The following is a 27,751-nucleotide window of genomic DNA, read 5'->3' as shown; positions in this document are numbered from 1 at the left end:
TATACAATTTATTTAAAAATACGCAACTCTGAATAGACATTCTAAGCAGCAGCCTAAACCTGTTCTTCACCTTTCAAAAGAAGACAATCACTTCCATTTTCTGCATGATAAGAGTACTTGATCTTACAGGCACACCATGATCTGTTTTGTTCCTACTTTCACTCCCTGCAAATCAAGTCCAACTGTGTGGGCAGAGACAGGCAATAAAAGGCATCTGGCACTTCAGTCCCTCCAAGAAGGGAGCATGAGACATACTCCTCCCTCTTCCCAAAGGAACAAAGAAAATATTGTAAGAAAAACACCCTCTTTAGTAAACTGAAGAGAGGGTTTTCTCACAGAATCATAGAATAGATTGATAGAATGGTTGGTGTTGGAAGGAACCTTAAAAATTATCTGGTTCTAACCCCCCTGCCATGGGCAGGGCAGGGACCCCTTCACTACACTAGACCAGGTTGCTCAGAGTCACACCTTGTTTTCCACTTTTTTTTTTTTTTTTTTTTTTTAGAAAGGCTCCTCTTGCAAATTGTTCTGGCAGAATGTTTTATTTTCTGTTAACACAGGAAAACTAAAAGTCACACAACTTTATTCGAAAGAAACATTCACTGATGTACATTTAAGAGTACTAGACCTAGGACTCAAAATAAAAGCACAGTGATATTAACACTAGGATATACGAAAGGACAGTTCTTACCAGGCCAAGGTGAATCAAGCCAGTGCTTAATGTGTAGAATCTTATTATCCTTAGATCTAGTGTATGCTTCTTCACATATTCGATCGTATTTTGCGATTTCTTCCTGTGGAACAAGACGTTTTGTTTTCAGAACACCCTTTTATCTGAAAATGATACCTACTGTTATCTCTGAGGCAAGGCAGATAAATTTTTGCAAGGGAATAAAAAGCTTAAGCTACTTTTACTTCTTTATTGCTAGATAGAATTGCCATTTCTATAAGGTGATCAACATGAAGCTACAGTCGTACCCGTGAGCATTCAAATACCATCTCACTGCTGAAACAGGATTCATTCACACATAATCAACTTCTACAAATGTTGGAATTTAGTCAAAATTTTTCTACTCTATGTATTTCATAGCACTTTCAGTCCCTTTGTTAAAGCAACATTTATGTACATTTATATGAGATTTGTTCCTAATTACATTATATAGCAAGAATTAAGAAAATTACTAAAGTAATACCTCCATGGAAATAAGCTTTAAAGCTTTGTATTTTACATGAAAACCAAATTGAAACAGAAAGCGTCAAAGGATGAAGACTCAATCACAGTAAGGGGAGGAAAATTTTTAAGCCGTGGCAGTTGTGTCTTCCTACTGACAGCTTTGTAAGTTCCCTTTAAGCCTGCTGACATGCTGTACCTCAAACTCTTGCAGTGTTACAGTTCCATCTGCAATCAGTTTGTCAGCATACTTCTTCAGCACTGGCACTTGCTTATGAATCTGCTTGTACATCAGAGGCTGGGTGAACATCGGTTCATCCATTTCATTGTGCCCTCTCCTACGGTAACAAACCTACAAATGGAAAGATTGTTTCTGTTGGTAAAGAAAGATGAAATTTAAAAACTTCATTTTACATAGTTTTACAGAGATTTAGCCTTATGGTATAAAAACATTTATGGATTCTTGTGGGGTTGTGTTTTTTTTTTTTTTAATTAAGAAACTAAAGGTCATTGAAATCAAACTATGTTTCTTGATTGGGTCTTCTAAGACACATTAAAATTAAGAGAATGATACATAAATGCACAGAATGAAAAGTTAAGAAACCCAAGACTTACTAAGTCAACTACCACATCTTTATTGAATGTGTTCCGCCACTCTGCAGCTACACTGCACACGTACATCACTGCTTCAGGGTCATCAGCATTCACATGAAAAATAGGAGCATTGACTACACGAGCAACATCAGTAGGATATGGAGAGGAGCGTGCCATACGGGGGTCTGTGGTGAAGCCAATCTAAAAAATTCCAGAAAATTCCATTAAAATGATGACGTGGGCATCTCCCTATACTTTGCTTTGAATGCTTGATGTTTTCACTTGACAGTCATTTTACACAACAGTAGTCTTAGGCTTTTCATTTTGGCTACCTATAGGATTATTTTTTTTCCTTTGCTCCCTCTAAAACTAAACAAAACAAACCTAATCCAGTTAATTGTTACAAACTGAACGAAATAAATGTTGCTGGTAAAATATTATCAAGTCAGAGTTACTACATACTACAATTGTTTCAGGAACATCCTAGCCATTGTAATGAATAGAGGGGACATTGCATCAAGCTAATAAAAAGGAATAAACACTAGCAACTACTTGGCACACAAATTGATTGGGAAATGCTCTGCTTATTACCTGGTTGTTGACAACAACATGAATAGTGCCATTTGTGGTATAGGATGGAAGGTCACTAAGATGAAATGTCTCATAAACCACACCTTGTCCTGCAAAGGCAGCATCCCCATGTAATAAAATGGACATAACCTAAGAGGGAAGATAATACACACAAACACGCATATATTTAAAAGCAAAACTGCAATTTAAGCTTCTCAGCAGGATTTCTCTACTCCATGTTTCTGTAGTGCTTGTAAAATAGAACCGTATTTTTATAATAAACCATATAGACTTGTCAGCATTCTGTTGCCTTTGTTGAGTTCCCAAATGAGGTTAAGTTTTAAGCCTGCTTCCTGAAGTTAATCTTAAGGTAACATGCTAAAAGCTTTATCTAGTTCAATGGGTGCTATATCCCTTCTGTGAAGCAGAAATGGAAGAAGACTGCAACACAAAATTACTGGTAAATTATTTTTATTAAAAGTACTTTAAAATGTACCAGTAAGACTTACTGCAACATTAAACCCTTACCTTTTTCCCTGCCGTATCCCCTCGATAAAATTGTTCAGCTTTTGTCTTCCCCTGCACAACAGGATCAACTGCTTCCAAGTGCGAAGGGTTAGCCATCAGGGACAGAGTGATTTTCTTGTTTGTTGCTCTGTTGATCCTCTCATGGTACATTCCCAGATGATATTTTACATCCCCAGATCCCTAACACGCAAGATGTAGTCACAACTCAGGAATGTTATTCATACAAACTATATCTAACTGCCTATAAATTCTGCTTCATTCTGTTAAATGGATTTCACAAACTGACTGCATCCCATGGTACGGAGCCATATTGGAGCAGTTCTTGAGGAACTCCAGACTGCCATAAGCCCAAGTAGAATCAGTTTGGGCAGGAGCAGAAGAAGAGAGTGACCAGGACAGAGCAACAGAGATGAAGTGTTACGGACTGACCAGCACCCCCTTTCCATGTTCCCCTGAGCCACCTGGGAGGAGGAAGTGAAAGACGGAAGAAAGGGGGAAATGTGTTTTTATTGTGCTTTTAGTTCTCAGTGCTCTAGTCTGTTAGCTGGCAATAAGTTACATTGATCTCCCAATGCTGAGTCTGCTTTACCCGTGATGGTAACTGGTGAGTGTCCTTATCTCAACCAACGAGCTTTTGTTTCATCATATTTTCTTCCCCTGTTTTGTTAAGAAGGTGGTATGAGAGACTGGTGTGGAGGAGCTTAGCTAGTTGCCAGCATGAAGCCACAAATTCTTACAGAATTGATACTCATTTCCCATATATAAAACAAAGAAAGATGCCTAAAGATTACAAACGCTGTTATATGATGTGTAACTGACCTATCTACAATCATTCTTTAGGCTTTATAACTAAGATACCTTCTGCATGTTACAGGTACAGTATAGTCTTTAAATTTGTTAATTTCAGATCATGTTTCTCAAACTAGAGAAAAAGACAATGCATTTCAGCAGCTGATAACACTATTATGATAATAACTATGACCTAAAATGACTAAAAACAACCTTGAATATTGATCACTCTATGTAGATGTATTGAAGAAACATCTTACCTCATCAGCTGCTTCAAGTTTGGGATCAAACTGACAGAAGATCTGCTCCAGCTCTTTTCGGATGACATTAGCCAATACATTCAGCCTACCTCTAAAAAAATCCAAACACAAGTATGTCTCAAAAATGGTAATAACAGAATTAACAGTATAATTATTATTATTATTTTTTTAAACAGCCACCACCTCCATCAGAAATTTGCAATTCAGAAACTCACTTTAACCTTTTGAACTTCAAATCTTTCATTCTACCCTTCACCATCCCATTGCAAAGTTCCTCCAACACATTCCCACTGACAGCCCATAACACCTACTTATCCAGGTATAAACAATTAATTTTGTAGCAATTTTACAAAAATAAATTTTAACATGCAATTTTTACATGATAGCATTAATAATTAAGACAGACTGCAGAAGTAAGAGAGATTATCTTGCCTAGCTTTCTCAGTTCTAGACTCAATGGGGTAACTATTGCAGCTCCTGCTACACTTATTTTCATCTTGAAAGTACACAGTTACATTTAGCATTCACCTGTGAAGCCTGTAGCTTCCCACTGACATATTGTTACAGTTCTGTGTTCCCATTAATCACTATAACAATCTCTTGCTTCCCCAGCTTCTCTAGTATCACCTTTGTTAATAAAATTCTACAACTTAAAGCCTGTCTTAAAACACAAGTCCATTCACTGAGGGGCTTCCACTGACATTACCTATGAGGCATCCCCATTATAACATATTCAATTCCCATTTCACTGGATTTATCAATGATGGTCTTAAGTGCAGGAATCATTACTTCACATCCTTCCAAACCAAATCTCTTCTCAGAAGACCACTTGCGAGCAAGGAAATCTTCAAATCTTTATTAAAAAAAAAAAAAAACAAACAACACACACACACACAAAAAAAAAGAAACAGTGTTTGCATTAAGAAAATGTGGCAAGTATTGTCAAAATCTTTTATCAAATAAAATTACATTACCGTGTTTTAAAACATCTGTGAATGCACATTTATAGCCCTCCGGTGGGAAGATGGAAAAGACCCTGGACAGAATTAAGTCTTCCTCCTCCATCTGAGAAATATTTACCACAACTTTGAAACAATTCAGATGAGAAGAAGAGTCTCCACCTCAGACAAAATTCACTTCCCAAGTTAAACCCTGCTCCTTTCAATGCATAACCCTCTCCAGCAAAGAAGTCTCCTCTATGGATTGAAAAAGGCACAAGAGAATTGGTATTTGCTGGAAGTAACAAATACTTGAAGAAAACAGGAGCAGAAAGCATGCCTATTTCAATGACAGAGCTCCACAGACTACGTGAGGCACTGGCTGGTAACATGCCAAGAACAAAGACACTGGAATCTCTGCCTCAGCTGCAGCTGGGGACAGATGTCCATCTCTGACAATTCTCTGCTTTTTCATTCTTTAATGCATTTGGGCCAGAGGCAATGCAAGTGGTTAAAATGTACCTTTTAACAAATGCTGAAAGGGTTGTATGTTGTAAAGCCTGAAGATACAAAATGCAAACAGAATACATCTTCATGAAAATAACTGTATTAGTTACATCATCTTTGCAATGCTGGGCTTATAACACTGCCATAATCCATTAGTGTTTGGCTTACTCCTCACTTAGAATGATGACATTTACCTCTTCAGAATGAAATTGTAAAAGAAATGAAATGAAAAGACTCTCCTTAGCTAACCCATGAATACCTTTACAATTCAGGCATCTGAGCAACAAGCCAGATCCTCAGCTAAAATATGCTGCCATAATTCCTCAGAAGTCAGTAAGGTTATGCCAGTTCATATAAACTGAAAGCAGGGTCCTATGTGAACAGCAGGCCCTACAGGGCAAAGCAAAGTGGTGGTTGGACAGACCATTTTCCTTCTCCTTTAGCTGCCAGTTAAGCCAGCACTGCACAAGTAGAAAGTTCATCATTTGAGGCAGGCTGTCACTGTGCGTATAGAATTACAGTATTTCATAAGTCCCCCACATATGCCAGTGTGAGTTCACAAGGGCAGGCAGCTCTGCTGTCGCTGCATGTATTCAGTACCCAGCAAGGAGCAAGTCTGATGAAAGACAGCTGCTGACAGAAGGAGGAATCTGGAAAGACTTGACCCTGCACAGGTGTAAGAAGATGCTCAGACCAGACTACACAGTCGTCATCTCTCTTTGACATGTTGACTGATGCACACACATAGAAACTCAAAATATGCAGTGTTTTATGGCAGGAATACCTTTTGTTCAATAAACTGTTTGTAAACACCACAAAGGATGAGAAATCTTGTTGTAAAACACAGTTTCAAGTACCTAAGTATGTAGTACTTCGAAGTAACATTTTTAAGAACAGATTCTTGAGCAAAATGATTGGGCTTTACAAAGCCACTATTCTCAAGAGCACAACCAGCTGTTCGCAAAACCAGTTTTCTTGATCATTTTCAGACAAAACAAACATGCTAGAGATAGATGAATGGAAACTTATTTAAACTTTTTTCCTCCATTTTCAGCAGACAATTTATCAGAAGAACATTTGGCTCCTTCATGCTACTAGAAACTGAAGATTTTTCCACAGCTTGGACAGGCAGGAATAGGCATTTTTGCTGCTGTCTCAAGATAAATGGAGATGGTTCATACTGAGGGCTTGTTAAACAGACTTACTCAAGTGCAATATTCACTTTGCTGTTAAGTGATTTTTTTTTTAATTATTATTATTTTTTTTTAAACTTCTGTTTAGATTTAACTTTTAGCCAGATAATCTTGTTACGATACTGGCAAACAAAATACCTGGCAAAATATCTTCCAAGACCTCCAGTGGGTACTTCATTTTAAAGTATTTGAACAGAGAAGCTTAATCGATAAACAAGCCTTCAAATATTGCTAACTCTCATGTTTATCATATATGCAAACTGTTTCAAAATGTAAGAACTGTAATAAATCTCATGCCTGAGAAGAGAGTCTTATTCTAGGGAAGAAAGGGTAATTCAACCTCTGGTGATACAGTATTTCTATACAGATAGCCACAACAGGAGCAATCAATGAGCTGTTTCCAAACATACTTTCAGATATTGCAGAGAACAAAATTCTTTCTGCCAGGTCATGCAACAGTAGAGCACATTTTGGTGTACCTCAAAAGGCAAAGGGCAAAAACATGACTTGAAATAACACTGTCTCTCTCAAATCCAGTCCCATCTTGGCACTGTTTTCTAAAGAGACTGTTAGCAACCCAGCGAGTCAAACAAAGCTCATGTCAACGTTTCACCTATCTACAAATCCTCCTTGAGCTGACAATTAAGACAACTTCTTTTGATGACATGCTACCAGAAAGATGTACAGTACATACCAAATGTCAGAAGATCTGTATCCAAAGTTGTTCTGTTTTCTGAAACAGGTTATGAATCTTTAACAAATAGGAGTAAGATGTTTCAACTAGTCTGCTGAAACATTTTTTTCACAGTTTTTCTCCAGAAGCTAATGAAAACATTGCCAGATTCACCACTAAAGCCTGTGCAAGCGTTAAAGTACACAGACTTCCTTTTAAGAAAATAGAACATGAAGTCATTACACAGATCTTGACATACCTCACAGTTCACACTTTGCCTTGTCATCGTAGCCAGGTTAACTGCACTTACCTGTACTCCAGATTTCATTTAGACTTCACCTCCACATCAGCAGTTTATTGAGCCCACTAGCTTCCCACACCAGATTACACCCAGCAATCACAGAGCAGTTTCCCAGCACCACTCCAGCATACCTCATTGAGCGCACCAGCCTTGCCAACAAAGTCCTTTTTTCCTCATTAGTAAACTTCATAACACCTGGCGTCTCAAACTTCTGCCGGATCCACTGGCACTGCTCCACATCATTGATGAACATAAACTCCAAGCCTATGTGTTGGCAGTAGGTATTCTAGGATGCCAAAGCACCAATACAGAAGCTTTAGGAATTAACTGGCCATGAGGAAGCAAGTATATTTTTAAAATTATCCTTTCTGTTACTTTTCTGAAAGCTATCTTCCCCACACTAGTCCTATAAGCAAACAAGTATTTTAATGAATCCAGTTTGTGTGCCGGTAAATTAAAACTTTCTCTACAAAGCAACATTTCAAATGAAAAGTATTGCATGATGATCCAGCATCATGCAATACTTTCAAAATAGGTCAACGTATCTGCCTTAAACTTACTGGCTTATTCACCTAATTTGAAGCTTTTCTTACTGGCATAGTACAGTCTTTTCTTATATGCAAAGATTGAGTGATTTATCAAAATTTATCCTGTCTTTTTAAAACACCACCTAAAGTCAAGTAATGGCAATAAGACAGCTATAAAGCCTCATGCAAATTACTTGATAGCTGTCAATTCTCAGAAGGCTGAAAATCCAAAAAATAAACCAAGCTGCTCAGACCAGAGAAATGAGAGGAAAAAATGGCAAAAAACACTTCAAAACTTTTAGCTCCTTCTATTTTTTTCTTACTTTAAAAAGAACATTGCACCCCAAAAATATGTTCAAAACAAAGTCAATAAAAAAAACACATTGTGAGTTTGAGTTAAAACCATTCTGAACAAACAGTATGTGCTCTCTGCTACCTCTAAAAAGGAATTTAATGTTAATTTCAGCAGAAAAAAAAAATCTAAAGCTCTGGCAAGAGAAGGGAAAACTGGAAGGTTATTTCCTCTTTAACACAAATCAGTGTCTTGAGGCTTTTAGATTTTCCTATTTATTTTCTCCATTTATTTGTACATTATGATTTTAAGGATTCTCTTGAAAAGTGCTGCACAGACATGCTAGAAGTACAAAAACCAAAAAGCAAATACAGAGCTCTAAAGCACAACACAAATGTGCCTATGCATCAGATAAGCGGCTCTAACCATGGGTCAGATGTGCAAGTCAACACATTCCCTTAGTAACTGTATGCAAGTGTTTTATCTGTGAAACAAAGTACTAAAGGTTCTACTCCTTTCAAGCAACATAAGCTCTTTTTGCAAAACTAGGGCCTAAATTAGTATTCTACCATATTCACATTTTTATACTCATCCTTAATCTATGCATTCCAGACATCCAGTCAACGAAACTAATGGAGCTACCATCTCTAAAAAAAACATTCAAGGGTTATTTTGCTGTCATTTGCTGTATTAATAATTGTCAGTTCTTTGTGACTTACAACTAGAAAAATGTTCACTTGTCTTGGGATCTCAAATCACAAATCAAAGATGTCACACTGACCTCCAGCCGTTTGATGATCTCTCGTAAAGAAAGACTGTTCTCATTTCCTCCTATGAAAGTGGTTGTAGGCAGCTGAAAGACTTTGTCCAAATCCGATTCATGTAAACCATAAAACCCTACAACATATGCATTATCTATTAGCAAAGCAAGGTATGAAACAAAAACGAAATTAGAATTGTTTTTCAAGCCACCACAAACTGAAGTTTAATAAAGAGATACTAAAAAAGAACGACACAGATCAAGAATTGAAAATGTCAATATTTTGAATGCATCCATTGGTACAATGAGCTGAATTCAATTCTGGAATTTAAAGAAATGTGTTCATTAAATAGCTATTGTTAGATAAGGAGTACAATACTGATATCAATGCAAGTTAAAGACTATGCATGACAATGTTAAACTTGAATGGGAAAAGGAAAAATGGCTTTTTAAAATTGTGTGTGTATATACGTATTAAATTTAAAATACATTCTATAAATAAATATTTACATAGAGAGAAATTATATGTGTGCACATATAAAATATTTAAAAGTATTTAAATATTAAAAAATAAAGTTCCTCTATTTTTATTTTTGAATGCTTTGTCTTGATTCAAGATATGTTGCAGACATCCACTGATCTGACAACCAGCACATAACTCTTAAATCAATGTATAATAGTGCTCTGCATTCCCTTTTAAACTTATTTCTTGAAGATAAAAAAGCAATTTAAAGATTGAGTAAGTATGGAACTTAGCATTTTGAGTTGGAGTCAGGCCAAAGAACCGTGTCGCCATCACTTTTACTATACAGCACTTTCAGTAACAACACATTCTGTTTTAAAGTTAATATATTTTCATAGATATTTTAAAATAATATATAGTAAAACAATACATTTTAAAGCATTGAATCTGACATGACTAAAACAGGTGTCTGTGTACCACCTTGTCTTCTTTCTGGCACTATATTTATCTTCTTCAGGACCAAATTAATTCTCTTTTTCTATAACACACACATACACAAAAATGGAGAGCATAGTTTCATTTGAAACAAAGTAGTGCTACCATCCTATATTATTATTCTTTGCTGTCTTTCTGTCAGACTTCACAGGCTCCTCATGCTGTGTCATGCAAAAAACAGAACACATGCAGGCGCACACAGAACATCTGTGCTTCATACCATAGCACTGCATATTTATGGAAGCATCACTTCATGTTTAAAGAGATACAATCTTACTGAAATCCTAAAAGCAACTAAAAAAAGCTACTAAAAGCAATTCTAGAAATTGAACCACTTATTTGGTAGGTACAGCTGTAACTAGATGCATTTTAAAAGAAACTCTCAGAATAAACTGCCTACCATGAAGTTTCTAGAAGAACAAACCAGAAAATGAGACAAGGAAAATTAAAAAAAAAAAAAAAAAAAAAAAAAAAAAACACCACTAAAATACTTTCTGGACTATCAGAGGCCTTTCACAAGTTTTCTGCCTGGAACATTCACGGATTTTTGTGTCAGACAGCATTTGAAATACTTTTTTTTTTTTCCCTCATTTTTTTTTTCCTCCTGTTCCAAGACTAGGTTAGCAACTGTTTCCCCTCACAAAGTGAAATGTCACTTCAGTTACCACACTCTGAGGCACATCCCTCCCAAATCATTTAGTTCCAGCACATTTTTCTGGTGCTCACAACGCCTTCAGCATGATCCTTTTTGGTCAGTCACAACACTGCACTAAGCTGTCTGCAAAACGTAAAGAAATTTGTACTGACTTTCCAACAATTACCCATGATCAGAACAAATTATTTTTAGTTAGTAAACTCTGTTGTGTTTTCTAGTAAGTACTTCCCTTTAATTAAAACTGATAAACTTCAAAGTGAACCTTGATTTGTGAAAGCACCTCTGCCCTTAAAGACTTACGCACTCTACTAGTGCCTTTGAACAATCAAAGGTCAGAACTGCTTCTTTCCTACAACCAGAAATAGAAAGAACAGAAGCAAAGAGGCCGTAGATGTACTTAAAGTAAAACTAAGCAGAACTTGTTTTATCTACTGCTTGCACTATGTTTTATGTAAGATCCAAAGAGCTTCCCTACATATCAAAGAAAAATTGATTCACTGTCCTTAGCAAGTAGAATACCCCATTTTAAGCAAACCAGGTGGATTAAAAAGTAGAGGAAAATCAGACATTTCTTTATTGAAATAGAGCTGGAACAAAAAAAACGATCAGAACAATTCCTCAAAGAAATATCCTCTTACCAACCAGAAAACCCCTTGCAAATGCAGATCCCAGTGTAGTATATTCTTCCAGCAGCAAACTAAAATGCTCACTGTTGGATTACATACAATTCAAGAATTCTACAGTTTTCATGTTTTCCTCATGAAAACTTCAGACTTCTCAAAGTCTAACAGAAGGGATAAGTAGCAGAGGCTAGAATCCAACTTTGGCATAGAACTACTACCAAGTTCCCTCAAGCCACAATTTTGCTTATTGTTGTTTTTTTTTCCATATTGATTAGCCTACGTATGTCCCCAGTCAAAACAAGTATCAAGCATAAAGGATATGAAAGCAATTTAGAACACCAGAATCTTGGCCTTCTGTACTGATTAGTAATAATGTCTGGTGTGGTTAAAAAAAAAGAGGACTTCCTTTTTTATGTTGTGCTTATAATCATTATTGATGAGAAGGTGAATTCACGGGAACCTTAACTTTGCTTTTGGAGTAAAAATTCCATCATCCTGAAACCTGAGCCTCCTTACAGAGGCACAAAGAACTACTCTGTGATATCATCAAGCAGAAAATGTAGAAGCCTCCCTGAAATGTCTGCTTTAATCACTTCAACCCAGGAGACAAAAAAAACAAGTAACTATTGCAAATAATAAGGCATACAGTGTACTCACCAAGTTTATCGATTGTAGTGATTAAGTCAGATGGAACAAATGAATCCAAGTCTGCATCCAGAATCCCAAGAGGATCTAGCTGAGCGACATGATGGCCACGGATCTGAAAAAAAGGAAGTAAGAGAAAAAGAAAAAACATGCTAATGAAAGTCAGACAAAAAGTCACCAATATCTCTCCAAAGTATGTAGATAGGCCATGAAGTCAAAATAAGCAAGCACTACTAAAGTCAAGTGAGAGTCAGATTTGCATTTTTTCCCCCTAAGAACACAAAATAAGCATTATATCTCAGGATATGTACACTATTTCTATTAATAGCTGTTTACTATACATTAGGATGCAAGTTTTAGTGTGTCTGGCACACAATTTAAAGTAAAATTACACTGAAATCTAAGTAAAGAAACTGCTAAAGATGGTAAAATCTAAATCTCTGGGTAAAATTAAGAAAAGATGACTAGTCTATAAATCATTTGCTATTTCTGTCATTTTGTATTTTTGTCTGAATCCTTTTTTCAGCAGCTGCAGAATACCAAAATATGGCATTGCTGACCTAAAACATGGATTGATGAAAAAGAAATTTCTATTGGAATTGAATGGATCAGTCTTCATGAGCCTGGCTCCATATCACATAGCAGCATCTATTTTCATTCAAGGAATTTTGGTAATTTCATCTACCATACGAATGATATTCAAGACATCAAGGAACACACTCTGTGTTAGCAAAAATACTGGTGTCAACACGTGCCACAAGTTGCTATAGATTAGTGCATTATATTAATGTGTGACATTGCTGAAGAAATAACTAATTGGTTCAATAGAGCCACACAAGTTTTTTGTTTTATGCAATGTCTCTTACACGTGAATCGAATGTACCAAATTAGCTCACTGAAAGTTTTTTTTTAATGAACATATTACTGTTTTCTCCTTATTACTTTTCTTTTTAAGGACAAAGTTCAGATCACCTGGATAGATTTTCATTCACACTAAGTATTCTAATTGTCTCTGGGAAAAATATTAATACACTGCAATATTAATAATAATAATAATAATTACATCACTAAGTAATAAAGAGTGATTAAAGCGTGGCTCATTTACAAGTGACTTACAAAAACCCTATTCAGATATTCTACATTTGCAGGAAAGTTCCCAACAAAATCCCTTCCACTCATAAGCAAACAAACCAAACTAAGGCATCTTTTGTAGAACCACCAGACGTGTAAATTCAGTCTGGCCTCAGATTCTTTGCATCTCATGAATCACCAGCAATAAAGCTCTGACAGGCCAAATGATGCCCATGGCAACATCTGTGCCACCTCATTGTTTACAGCAGCACAAAGTCTATCTGACTGGAACTAAGCAAACAGTTCTGTCTCAAGCATCATCAACAGGAAAGAATTCACCTCCCTAAGCTACATCTGCTGCGCAGTATTAGCAGGAAGACGAGGATTAGCAAGAACGCCAAAACCCAAAAGAGCAAATCAGTAAAGCGCTGTGCCATGTTACATGCCAGGAGCAGTCAGATCTTTAAGTAAAGCACAGTATTTCCCACAATATCAAGTTACTTTTTAATAACAGCACTCCAAAATGGGAAACTTAACAATTTGGCAACAGATAACTGGTAAGCTAACACTAGACACTCCATTATAATGAAAATGTATACAATAATCTAGTTTTCTAGCATGTGCCTAATACAATACACACAATACAAAGAGAGGTATTAATTCAGTAGTACAGGATGGGGAAAATCATAGCTGTCTTCTTTTCTACCCACCTACAAACAAGCTACACAACAGAGCTCATACTCTGATTGCAGAACAGTCATTATTACCCATAATAAGTGGGACCTCAAGGAAACCAAAAGGATGAAAAAAAAAAAAAAAAAAAAAAACATCATTGCAAGATGGGTTAAATTTATCAACCCTGGAAGAGAAGGGGTATTTTTAAAAATTAACAAAACAAGAAAAGGCCTAAAGTAAGAGTGTCAAAACTGCCACATGTGAGATTCATCATCTACAAGAGACTTCTGATCACTAGTCCTGGAGAGATTACAAATATCTGGGAGATGATAAAGTGATGCAAAGGTAAAAATATTTAGAGACTGTTACTACAATGATACTGTTCTGGAAAGGTTCCCCATGCCCTGCCATGATTTGCCCATAGGAAAAAAAAAAAAAAAAAAAAAAAACTACATATACCACAAATTTTATACACGTCTATGCTCCCAAGCAAAAAGGTTTGTATTTTTCTAGTGCATAAGTACTTAATGAAAATTACACACAATATACTTCTATAGACAGCTGCATCCTCATCCTTTGGTTCATAAGAATAATGTGCCATCACAACTGACAGTATTTAAAACTGGCTGTCCTGGTTTTAGCTGAGATAGAGTTGGTTTTCTTCCCAGTAGACGGCATGGCGCTGTGTTTTGGATTCAGGACCATGTAGAACACTGAGAACCAAGGACAATGTTGAGAACAATGCTGATAACACGCGGATGTTTTAGTTGGTGCAGAGCAGTGCTTGCACAGAGCCAAGGGTCACTTTTCAGCTCCTCATGCTGCCCTGCCAGCGAGGAGGCTGGTGGTACTGCAGAGCTGAGAGGGGACACAGCCAGGTCAGCTGGCCCAAGCTGGTCACAGCTGCCCAGCTGCTTGCTGGGTTAAACCACAACGCTGGCTCAATTTGCTCTTGACTTGATTTACGAGACAGCAACAAAACCAAAACCTATATAATGTATATTCTATATACCGTAACTGTAGTCATCAAATTAAATTTACAGTACTGTACCACACTGCACTTTGATTCATCATTTGTAAAGCAATTTGCAGATCTTGGCAAAAAAAAGTTTCATTATTTTTCTTGTTTCAGAGCAAACAAATTTTGGTTTGGTTTTTGTTTTTTAACTCTCCTCCTGGGTTGAGGGATCTTTTAACGTGAAGAGAAATACATTACTAATCTGAAAACAAATCAGTTACTAGAAATTAATGTGTAACAAGAACAAAAATTAGTAATGTCTTGTAAACGAAGTTATCATTTTGAAGGCCATTGCAACGGTTAGTGCACTGAGGACAATTTTAATGTTTTTAAATTTAATGTGATTTTATTTTTTTTTCCAACTAACAAAAGTCATAAAGACATTTTTTTTTCAGTTTAACACTTTTAGTTAGAGTTGAAGTGTTTGCCTCCTATTATCCTGACGTACACATCACTTCAGAAGACACTATACAATCCTTCACACCTCCAGAAGGCTTTCTGTACTATTTCATCAACCACAGTGCTAAGAAGCACTGTTTACAAACATAAAAAAGAGAAAGTCAAATGGATATGGCTACTCCTGCAATTTTTGTTGTAACTTAAAAGAAAAGAGAAATTTTAAGAAAAATTACCCCTGATCTACCATACTACACAGTCTACAAGTGCTACAAGACTAATTAGTCTTATTCTGTATTATTTTATGAAAACACAGTTTAAGAAGACAGTCAATTTGAACATGAGATCCTTTGCTACAGATAGGAAAAGGAAAAGATAAACCCTTTCTAATATAATGTGAAGGATAAATGTAATATCTTAATTAGTTAATATTTAGCAGAGATGTTAAAAGTATTTGTATTTTAATTGTATTTGTTTTACATTTTAAGAGTTAAATCAATAACAGCAAAATACAAATGTGCCATATGCAGGGTCAAAGGATTCACAAACTCTGAAGGACCAAGCCAAAAACCCCTTGAGCCAGCACTGATAATGATGCTCTCTCAAAACCACAAAAAGAACTCCCCACATTACTAAAATGGAAACAGGACAAAAACAGGTACACTTTTGAGCTAGTGCCAAGTTTATTTTTTTCAAAGAATTTCAGCCAAAATGGAAAAAGTCCCAAGAATTGCTGGGCCACAGACTTCAAATATTTGCTCCAAATATCAAACAAAATCCATGAGTGTTTTGCATTGATACAGAACTTTAAACCCTAAACCTGATTCAGCTTCAAATTAAAATGTCATTATCGTTAAATGTGTCAAAACAGCCACCCATTTAATAAACACTTCAGCAAGTCACAACGCATCAAAGCAGAGGCAGTAGTCAGAGACACCATTCTAATACACTGTTCATGCTTTTTAGACATAGATTCCAAAAAGAAAATCTACTTCAGAAAAGAAGAACCAAAGCATTTAATTTAGAGTCATTTTAGTGTCTAAGCTCATTTTTGTCAAGCACGCACATTTCACTGGAAATCCCTCTTTCATTGCATCCCGTGCTCTGATTTAGAGAAAGCAGTAGATTAACTGCCTTTCCAGGAGACCTGCTCAACAGACCACAAAGCAGTTTACCACAAAAACCATAAAACACTGACAGGTTTGAGAAATGAAAATTCTGTATCTTTCTCAGTTTCATTTCATTATCAGGCAAAGGAAGGTCACAAATTGATCTAATCCCTTCAACGCTGAATTTAGAGGGTATTAAATACCTTTTAAAAACAGACAGTTGTCTTAGGTAATCCTCTTTCATTGTTTGTCACAGACACATAGGTGCCTGCCATTTATAGGGACATTTCTATTCCATCACTTGAGTCATATAACACACTTTTTCAAACAAGGGAAACAAAACAACACAATTCCAAGTAAATGCTGTCAAAGCAGGTCAATGTTCTCTAATTTTCTCTGATTCTTCAACAAAATTTTACTCCAAGCAAAAGTGAATGGGCTGAAGTAGTTTACTGCACAGATATTTCAAACTGCATTTCCTGTTTTGTCTGTATTCACAAGTCTTTCTCCAACAACATACCTCTCCAACAGCTGCATTAGCAGGGTTCATATTTGAATCAACAGTGACAAGGCAATGTATGCAGAAAGGCAAGATGTTTATTAAAAAAAAAAAAAAAAAACAAAAAAAAACCAGCATTCATTTTCTGTTCCTCCATCATAGCAAGCAGGAGATAAAATTCGTAGTGTTGAGAAGAACAGATCTGTTCAAGTCAAACTGTAGCTAACTTCTCGAGAAGTTACAAATTTTTTTTAATTTTTTTTTTTTTTAAAAAAGGCAACAAAAATACATTTAAAAATCAAACTGGAATATTCTGCTCAACACACATCTATAGGTTTGGGGTTTTGTTTATTTGTTTGTTTCACACTGTTTTCAAGCCCTTATTGAATTTAAGATATTAAACACAAGTCCAAATAAAAATGCTTAATCTTGTTTTACATTTAGAAAACATCTATCCAAAACTACTGTAGCATTTCCAGAATCCTTTTCCTTTTAGAGGAAAAAATGAAATTACACTTAATTTCTTAATTTAGGAAAAGGGTTAAAAAAAAAAAATATCTGTGTGAAACAGTCAGTTTTGATGAATATCTTTTCTACGAGAAATTATCAAAGCTGACCCAAACTCAGTACTTTCAGCCTCCCAAAATTCAATCTCTGTTTAATTAATTACTACTTCTCTCTCTTTTTACTTATAATCCTGCTCAAGTCAAAAACCTCAAAATTCACACTATGAGAAGGAAAGCACATTTCCTCCTGTCGTACAGAAAGACTGAAGCATTTAGACCTGTAACAGCTTCCCCAGAGGTGAGGAGAGATTTGGATCATTAAAAGGTTTGCAGCTGAAGAGTGGGAAAAGTTCTTATTTCATTGCACACATCAGGACATCCATTAGTACCACCACATCCAGGACAATTCTCTTCATATGAAGGAAAATTACTTCAGGTAATTACTACTTAGCATTCCAACTTAGTCAAGTGTCTTACTAAGTCAGAAAGAAAAAAAAATCCTAATAGACAGAAATTAAGATCAGAGGACAAACAAGAACCTTAAAAGAAAGAAAAATGTTGTTTGCCAAGGAGAGAACCTCCCACCTCCAGCCCAAAGTACACTTACTTGGTATGCTCGTATCAAAGACTGCACAGCAAGATGATCTTCAACAAGTTTTTCAGCTTTACTTGGTGTCTGGGCCAGGCCATGGCTCTGAAGAAATGATGCCTTTCTTTCCAACTGATCTGGTAGATGGGGATCGTATGCTTGGCCAGCATTAGCATTGCGGAAAAACAAATCCCAGGACTGGACATGTGTACAGAGGAGAAAGGAAGGAAGAAGACTTATTACTTCAAATAAAGTTCCATCAAATGCATCAGCTTCAAGCTGGAAATCATACCTCACTGCATTACAGTATTAAGCACGACTAATAGCCAGCAACAGGAGAGCATAAATTCAACACAAGATGAAAGGTCTGTATGTCCTGACTGTCTCTGTAACATCATAAGCAATGACATAAAACAGAAGAGAATATACCGAGTTGGAAGACACCCACAAGGATCATGGAGTCCAGCTCCTACACATGATATGCTCCACACCTCTGTAGCAACTGCATATTTTTATTTACACACAAACTTTTTTGTCTGATCTCTTACACTGAGCTTGTTCAGTAGAAAACTCTCCAGCACATTTTGCTCTCCAGCAAATCATCTTGGTACATTATTCATTCACACAGCTCTTTTTAACTGATATGTTTATTCAAGCAACCAGTAATGGGTATAATAAGTACGCTGGCTGGTAAAGAGCTATCAGGCCTATAAAACTGAAAACCCTAATAAATGAAATTAATCCATTCCTGTAATGATACTTAAAAGAATTCATGATACTTCAAGATACTCAATGAATATGCTAACTCCAAATCTGTCCATAAGGGCCTTTCTTGAAAAAATTGTTGAAAAGCAATTACAGCTGTGCTGAGGGAGGCTTGTGGTCTACAATGCTCTCCTGACTAGCTCAGGATACCTTACTACAAAAGAAATTATGGCCCTGGTTTCAGTTGCAGGTCCTAACTTCAGGAGAATACACATTACAGAAACTGAATTACAACAAGCAGAAAATCCTTCCCTTCTATACTTTTACACAAGCCACTTAAAATATTCATTGTTTTGATTCCTTTGTGTATTCTGTAGTGTAATACTAATTACACAACAGAAAAGTATTCATAAAATTTTATTTTCATTAATAAATAGTCTTCTTACAGAAATTTCTACAAGCTTCAAGGCATTCAGGAACACTACGAGGGGGCCAGCCTACAAGAGCAAAGCCTCACCCAATCTTCCAAGCTTAGGTTGTAGAAGCTGGGGGGACACCGAACCTGTATGCAAGAATTTCATCGTGAACATGTGTCCAATGCCAGAGAAAAACTCTTTAAAGACACCTCTTTTGGTTTGTCATTAAGCTGCATTGCTACGAATACGCTAAACATATGTAATTAATCACACTTCTCTTATTCAGACTTGATCTAAACACAGCCTAATTTTATATGCCTTGGCAAATCAAGGCAGAACATGCTGGTGGTCAGTTCCAGACATATGACTGAAGACTTCATTCTTCACCCCTTATCACTTACGCTTATTTCGTATTTTCTTCTTCACTTGACACATCACCAACCACAGATTAGACGACTGAATTTACAGAACATGGTATAAGTGGCCTACAAGACTGTTAGCGTAGATGTATTGCCCCTGGTATTCCCTCTTACTGTCTGTTAAGAACCATATTTTTACTCCATGCCTATACAGCATCTCATCTGGGAGTTTGCAGCCCCAAGAATGTGGTAAGCAGACACAAGACCTTTGTGTTACAAATAAGACTACTTAAACTGCAGGAATTACTTTGGCAATACACGGTTATTAACTTTCATTAAATTAATAGGTTCCAAACACACATTTTAAACTGTGACAAATCTGACATTTGGCATTCATGCAAAGTTTTACTAAGAAATATGTTTTGTTTATCTTAAGGTTCCTTCCTCAACTTTTCGAACCATCATATACACGCGTGCAAGGATGATCATATTTAAAAAAAAAAAAAAAAACAAAAAAACAAAAAACTTTTCATCCTTTTCATTCAGATTTAAAAGTTATCACAGCGCAGTCCCACAAAAAAAAAAAAAAAAAAAAAAAAAAAGGAATATTAAACAAGTGGTCTACTGAGACAGTTGCTAACTAAACCCAGGGAGACTTGCCCAACAGGCTACCCGTTCAAGAACATGCAGAGGATCCTTTCTTCATGCAAACTCACAAATACAAAGAAATACCTTCAAGTGTTTACACCTGAAGATGCAGCCAGCCAGGACAGAAGGAACCCACACTATTTCTTCCTATTGCATTTTTGAACTTATTGATTTGTTGAGCCGGCTTGACATTTAATCAGAGGGGAGGGAAAATATATCATTTGGCTACAGAAAATTAGTTTTTTCTAGACACACATCCATCAAAGCCTTTAAAAATTTCTGCAGTGTCTTTCAAGACTGATACCAGATTATAGTCTTCAAGTCTTGTGTATCAATGTCAGTCTTTGGCAACAGCATTTGCCAAGTTACTGAACAGCCAGAAGACAAACTTGGTCTCACAGCAAACCTAGAGCTTCTCAACTAAATTAGTCAAGTTCTTTAAAAAATGGTAGAGGAGGCTAATAAAAGAAAAACACATCTGTGAAAAAAAAAAAAAAAAAATGTAGTGATACATGATACATTGCCCCGTTCGTGTGGTTTTTTCTTTTTTTTTTTTTTTTTTTTTTTTTGTAGTTAGCCACGATTCTAATTTCCCAATTAATACAATTCAAGTGATTAAGTGGCAATATTCTACTCATTTAATAAAAAGTGTTACATTTAGTGTAACAAGCAACATATTAGTTATCTGGATGATTTTTTTTTCTAGTAACATTGTAATACTTATCAACCGCAAATCAAACTTATCAAACCAAAAAAGCCCACCTTTTTTCCAAGTACATACAACAAGGAAGTGATTACACACTCATTGTAGAGCAGCTGCATACAGGATAAAATGGTAGCCATTATGTACTCAATATCCAGCCATGCAGTTTTGTAATTAATCTTGTGATAGTAATAACTGAGCCTTGTCAAGCTTCTCCCTTATGATCTATGGCCCTGACGCCACAATTCAAGCAGAAATAATGATGCCTTTCTCAAAGCCCGCATCATTTTATTCTGATTGTTGTTTTAGCTGCTTTAAGAATAGGAAAATTCAAAAGACAAGGAAGAGCAGGAAGTCACCAGGAACTGATTTACACGAGGAATAAAAGCTCCCATGGAAAAAAATGTATATCCTAGACATACAACCACAGTATATAAAGAAAGGAGACATTCTTAGGAAAAGCGCCAATAGTAGCACTGAATGTGGTTATTTCCATGTGATAGCCATAGTTCAAACAGTAGCTTTAAGTAAGCATACATGGGAAGACATGCCTAATCGATTCTTCTGAGAGGGGAATAATTTGAATAGCCTTGATTAATTGCAGTTTCTAAGTAAAAATGGATAGAGCGTCATTTTAAAAGCCCAGAAAAAAAATAAAGCTTTTTCATCTCATTAACAACAAGGAGGTACATCCCCACTGATAAGGAGATATTCATGAGGAAAAAAACATGAGGAAAAAGAGGAAAGAAAAAGTAATGTCTAAAAGCCTAGCACAAACTGGGTCTCTGAGCAATGCAGGACACACTGGACAGAACAATGAAATATTAGTGGCCTGCAGAGAGATCCAAATTATTAGTGATAACCATAACCAACACCAAACAAGCTGCTGGTGTCTCTGACATTGTTTTCCAACGCCTCCACTGCTTTCCATAGCAGAATGACAAAACAACAACCTCAACTAGCGTCATACAGCTACAGCACACATTTTCCTTATTTTTAAGAAAAGAGAGCGACTGCAGTTCTCAATATTTTTACCTTTTTTTTTTTTTTTCTTTTTAAAGGCCAAATTAAACAATTTCTGTCAACAAAAATTTGGGGGGGTGGATAACTTAGTTTTTACCTGATGAAATACTGTGGTTTTCAAGAAATTTAAAATTAATTTTACTGATGAAACAAAGAAAAAAAAAGATGATCACAACACTGTTCTCCTCCCCCACCCAACTGAAACAAACAAACAAACAAACAATTATTTAAGGAAAAATAGCTGTAAAGGCATTGATGGTACCCATCAATCATATCCTTTTAAGCCTCAAAAACCTGTCAAACAGTGAGTTTACTTCAATTCATTACTGCTCTAATTACCTTACGCACACTAAACCTGGAAAAGAATTCACACATTTTTAAAATGCATCCTGAATCAGTGGGGATCCACTCCCTAAGCCACAACCTATTCCACCAGCACATCTGTCTGTCTGTTCCCAACAATTTATCAGTTGCTGTTCAACATACGAACTGCCACCTTCGGGATGAGGTGATGGAAGACCACCAGACAAGCCGGAGAGCCTTTTGGTGGGATTTTAGCACTTCCACCCATCCCTGAGCATGAGAAAAGTGAGCTGCTGGGCTCCCAGGACCTGCTCCTTAACGCGAGGTGCTTGAGGAGGGCCGAGCCCTTCAGCACCATGGGCAGCTCCGGCAGGGCTCAGCTCAGCCTCGCAATGCCAGGGGAACCTCGCCGCTGCAGAAGGTGCTCTGCTGCAAGGGGTCTGAACAAGCATGTTCCTTCCTCCTAAGGGACAGGAAGCTGACACAAGCTGATGCAACCTAAAACGGAGACGTCACCCTGCACAGCATTTGTGCGTGAGTTTATCCAGCGCACTCACAAAACAAAGGCTAAAATCAATATGGAACACCAACAGCTGCTGAGGGCATCTCAAATTAAATCTATGCATTCACACAATGTACTACCTTGTCTTCAGAGTCGCTGCTGGGTTTGCCACCTCCCAACAGAGCTAAGATCATACACAGCATCCAGAAAAAAAGTTTCCAAACTGCTACTTTTGGTTCCCTTTTTTCTCCTGAACATGAGTCACTTCCTCACTCTCTAGACAGATTATCAGACTTAGAGCAACAAATTCTAAGTGGCATTTTGATATATGTCCCTCAAGAATAAAGAAACACACAACCAATTTGGCAAAACATTTTGGACACAATTCACAATGCTTCTACAGAAAATGGCTCGTCTGTTTCAGAATTGATCAGACTTCTCATCAACCACCTAAGTTAATATACATGTATCACCATAAGAGAGCCTTGCTTGTCAGCAGAAAGCTTGTTAAACAAATAAACAACTCCATATATTTTGCTCTTAAGATAGGAATTTAGCAATAACATCATCAAAAAAAACGCAAACCACTGAAGTAGCCTGGAGAGAGACAGAAGAATTCACTTCTCAAGATAATTAAGAATGCTTTTCTGACAATTTCAGGTTCAGTTTTAAGGTTACAACTTGCTGTTAGCTAAGAAGATGATTGTACAGTTCACTTAAGACAGTTTAGAAGTACCAACACCAACATACGCCATTTTATTATAACATACTCACTGATATAACCCCATTATGAAAAAAAAAAAAATAAAAGTATTTTTACTTCTTGGATCTTCTTCAGGGTGTTATTAATTACTTATCTATCTGCTTTAACAGCCTTTCCATGGAAGAATGCTGAAAGTTTCTGAGTCTAGTGTGGACTTCTCATTCTTTCAGCTGAGGTCACCATACCCATGGCTCCTCTGTACTTTTTTTTTTTTTTTTACTGCAATATCACATCTTAGAACAATCAATATGTAGGAAATTAGTTTCACAGTTTTCATTTTGCACAAGACTTTCTTTCTGGAGTTTTTATAACACAAGTTAAAAACAGGAAAATCAATTCCACTCTTAACCTAATAGCATCATTTACAGTTAAGTTTTAGACTTACCTTATGTACACTTTTGGGGTTTTCAAGCCACGCATAATACATTTCCTCCACATAATTCGAATTACTCCCACTCAGGAACGGTTCTGAGGTTCCTGATGAAACATACTGTTGGTCATGTAAAAACACCCTTCTGGCTATATCTTGCTTTCGCAGAAGTTTAATGCCATGCCACTTCACCGTAGCCGCAAACAACTTCAGATGACTCATGGTTGTTTATTTGACAGAAGATCCAAGCCTATTAATAAGACACACAAAAAAATACGAAAAACAGCAAATGAATTTCAGAGGCATTCAGTCTCACTGTGAAAGCTGAAGTTTATGGCTGGAGTGCTCTTCAACAGATCTCAGGCCTAGGCAGGAAGTTATTTATCTTCAGGAGAGAGGCCATTCCATGGCTGACGGCTGAGCTACACGAAAAGCAGTGGACCTGCTGCTGGCCATCCCCACGCAACGCAGTTCACCTCACAGGTCCTGTAAGTGATCACATCAGCCTGATTTCTAAGGCAATCACGACACCGCTCGTGCTGCGTGCCCCCAGAGCCCAGGTTCCCTGTGAACAAACGGCCCTGCTAATCATTGACTTCTCCAGAGCTCCTGGCAACTGCAGCTGCTGTTGCGCAGCTGAAAAAAGATGTGACCTTTTAGGAAGCCAAACTGGGGTTGCTTCAACAAACAGTTCCAATCACAAATACAGTGGCTGAAAAAAGCCTACTGCCATTAAGTTAGGCCACATGCAATGATGCTAACAAAATAATTAAATACTACCAATAATGAGTGCTAGTTAAGCCTTCATATTGACATGAATTGGTGTTACCTTAAGATAAGGCTCAGTTCCATTTTCTCTCCTAACTCGCAACATTTAACCCATCCTTTTAATGACCTCTTACCAACTTTTTAACAAAAAAGCAGATTCCCTTATAACTTGGAACACAATTAAAAGAAAAAAAGGGTGTGAATCTTGGAAATGCTGACTAGCAAAGGGAATCAAAGCTTCCCTTGAGAATAAAAAGAACACACATAGCTTACTGACAGACCAAAAATAGTCTAATCCTAACGCTGAAGATGCTAAAATTGCAAAAGAATAACAGCAATGTGAAAAGAAATTATTCTTTTCACATTCTCCATGGTGCCCAGATACCTGGAAATTATTCCCCAAGGAAGTATCACCAAAATCATATAAAGCAGTATGCAACCCTCCTTTAAACAAACAAACAAAAACCACCTCAAAACCACGTGCTCTTCTCTCTCCACTTGGTGTTTTCAGCCAACTGGCAAGGGTTAGGCTACTAGTATGCTAGATCCTCTACACATCAGCATTATTTCCTGTCTACCTGTATTCACTTGTCATTTCCCATTTTACAGATCTAAAGTTTATTACAACATTGACTTCCTCCTGTCCCAACACGTTGCCTATGATTAGGGCTCCTAGTCAACCACAGGGAGATAAATACCATCAGCACTGGTTTGAAACCAGAATAAAGCCTGCAACAGCTCAGAGCAACTGGGACAACAGACTTAAAAATGTATTGTCTACATACATCATTCTCTCTAAGACATAATTGCACTAAAGCCACTACAGACACATGACATAATTTCACACAACTTAGTAGCATTGCAATGTGCTCGAACAGTAAGAGCTGATATGTCACATGGCCTCTGTACCTGTGCCCATTCTGCTAGAGATTCTTACTGCGCAGATCTTATCCCATGTGAATCCCACCGTCTGCCACCAAACATCTGCACACATACCTCAGGGGGTGCAGATTTGTTCCTTATCATACTACAGTGACAAACTTCTCAAGCACATGTAATTTCACGTTCCTTTGTGCTAAAATGCTTGCCTGGCAGATGTGTAGATCTTTCTAGCACTCAACGAAAAATGTATAGGAAAGTAAGAATTTTGGAGATTTGAAAATGGATGCAAATTACGCATATGACATAATATATACTAGAAACGAAGAGCTTGTAAGTGTACCAGTCACTTCCTCCAAATTCCATCTGAATTCTGAAATGGGGTCAGAACCACACTTCGAGGTACAACTACTGAACACGTCACCTACAAGAGCAGATACGCACTACATCATTCCTGTGAAGATATAAAGATCACAGGTGAAGAAAACTGTTATCACAGACACTATTCCCATCTGATGGAAAATTAATGACTCAGTTTATACGCAGATATGAAAATAAAAAGGACAAAGCTGACAATCGTGTAATTCCAGTCAGATTTAAACTACGGATTCATTTCACTCAATGAAACTGACTTTTTCTTACTTCCTTCTCTTGCACATGCCGCCGTTTAGTGCAGCTGTCAGCAGCTAATCGAACTGGAGACCACCAGCATGATCACAGACCATTCCAGCCTACTCAGCCTTCAGACTGTCAGTCAAAAATCAGTACACAAGACAGCAGCCAGAAAGCAGAAATAGGTAGAATCGTTCACTCTGCTACGCTTCCTAAATCAACCCCTGAAATGAAAACAGTGATTGGCAAGACTACAAGCTGAGCAAGAAACAACCTAAAGGAAGATATTAATTAAACCTCTACCGGAGATCTAATAAATAAGAAAGAAGCAATGAAGCAGAACAAATACCTGATATTTAACGCACCAAAGCACCTTTACCATGTTGGAAGTAAATGAAAGCCCTAAGCAGGTGAAAATCTCTACAGCTGTTCTGCAGTACTAGATGTGTATCTCACAATATGAGCTAGCTTTCACCCTGGCACCCTCAAGTCTGGATGTGACCCAATGTCATAGACAGTTGTGGGAATTGTTCTAGCTAGGTTTCTGGAGGGTGTAGAAGCACATGAAAAAGAAAACAAATCTGATAACAAAGTGTTTGTCCAGCTTTTTTCAAGATCACATTAAATATAAATATGTTGTGAAGGCTAGTATCTTTTGGAAGCATCTCCAAAAGCTGCAACAGATCACTGAAACTAGAGGGGCACGGAATAGTTTTATCAAATAAGGCTGCTTCAGGAATATGTAACTCCACATGCTAAGTGCTTTTCATTTCAGCCATGGCACCACACTGTATAAAGGTGCACAGCTCTCCATCCAAAAAAATGAATGGGAGGAAGCTTACAGGCTATGTGTTCATAGAACCACAGAATCATTTAGGTTGGAAAAAGCCTCCATGATCACCACGTACAACTGTTAACCTTGCGCTGCCAAGTCTATCACTAAACCACATCCCTAAGTACCACACCCACATGTCTTTTGAATACCTCCAAGGATGGTGACTCAACCACCTGGGCAGCCTTTCTCAGTGTTGCACGGACCTTTCTGTGAAGAAATGTTTCCTGTTACCCAACCTAAACCTCCCCTGGTGCAACTTGAGGCCGTTACCTCTTGTCCTATCACACATTGCTTGGGAGGAAACCAACCTCCACCCCGGGACAGCCTCCTTTGAGGCAGTCATAGAGAGCAATAAGGTCTCCCCTGAGCCTCTCCTTCTCCAGGCTCAACAAGCCCAGCTCCCTCAGCCGCTCCTCAGCAGACTTGTGCTCTAGACCTTGTACCAGCTTTGTCGCCCTTCTCTGGACTCGCTCCAGCCCCTCCATGTCCTTGTAGCGAGGGGCCCAAAACTGAACACAGTACTCGAGGTGCGGCCTCACCAGAGCCGAGTACAGGGGGACGATCACCCCCCTACCCCTGCCGCCACACGGTTCCTGACACCACCCAGGCTGCTGCCAGCTCGGCGCGGCCCAGGGGGCTGCTGCGCCCCGGGTGCAGGGCGCGGCACCGGGCTGGTGCCTGGATTTCTCTCCTCTCACCTCAGCCCCTCGGGCCCAACCACCCGGCCGGCGTTTAACCGTGGAGCGCCCCCCCCCCTCAGCAGGCTGCCCCCGGCACCCCCGCGCCGCCCCCCGCCCGGCCGCAGCTCCCGGCCCCGGCGCCCCCCGCCCCGCCCCGCCGCTAACCGACCTGGCCGGCCCGGGCCCGGGCCGCGCTGAGGGAGGGGAGGGGAGGGCGGGGCCGGGCGGGGACCGTTACCTGCGTCACGTGAGCCGCGCGCGCACGGAGGTCGCGGCGGGGCGGGGCCGCCGCGCGCAGGCCACGCCCCCCGCCCCCTTCCCCCGGACCCCGCGGCCCC

The 27,751-nt window shown here is 38.0% G+C and overlaps 1 protein-coding gene across 7 annotated transcripts in view; it reads right to left on the bottom strand.

Annotated features, from left to right (window-relative positions):
• Positions 1-27,751, bottom strand: part of OGDHL (oxoglutarate dehydrogenase L) — a 57,971-nt gene that overhangs the window by 28,046 nt on the left and 2,174 nt on the right. For 5 of the 7 annotated variants that reach the window (XR_014694793.1, XR_014694794.1, XM_084525322.1 and 2 more), the window contains exons 2-13: positions 23,655-23,889; positions 17,866-18,045; positions 11,997-12,099; positions 9,125-9,240; positions 7,656-7,810; positions 4,619-4,765; positions 3,913-4,003; positions 2,864-3,043; positions 2,357-2,485; positions 1,787-1,966; positions 1,371-1,523; positions 692-794 (exon numbers count right to left, since the gene is read on the bottom strand). Coding sequence is in view for 5 of the 7 variants with exons in the window: in XM_084525322.1 (XP_084381448.1) it covers positions 692-794; positions 1,371-1,523; positions 1,787-1,966; positions 2,357-2,485; positions 2,864-3,043; positions 3,913-4,003; positions 4,619-4,765; positions 7,656-7,810; positions 9,125-9,240; positions 11,997-12,099; positions 17,866-18,045; positions 23,655-23,861 (1,744 nt within the window). In the remaining 2 variants the exon portion in view is untranslated. Of the gene's footprint in view, positions 1-691; positions 795-1,370; positions 1,524-1,786; positions 1,967-2,356; positions 2,486-2,863; positions 3,044-3,912; positions 4,004-4,618; positions 4,766-7,655; positions 7,811-9,124; positions 9,241-11,996; positions 12,100-17,865; positions 18,046-23,654; positions 23,890-27,582; positions 27,632-27,651; positions 27,672-27,751 lie in introns of those variants that run through there. The other 2 variants (XM_084525323.1, XM_084525321.1) reach the window with 2 other exon arrangements.

This window comes from Aythya ferina, assembly GCF_964211825.1.
Source record: "Aythya ferina genome assembly, chromosome: 7".
Lineage (NCBI taxonomy): Eukaryota > Metazoa > Chordata > Aves > Anseriformes > Anatidae > Aythya > Aythya ferina.
The sequence above is the reverse complement of the archived record's forward strand: the minus strand, read 5'-3'. Positions and strand labels throughout refer to the sequence as shown.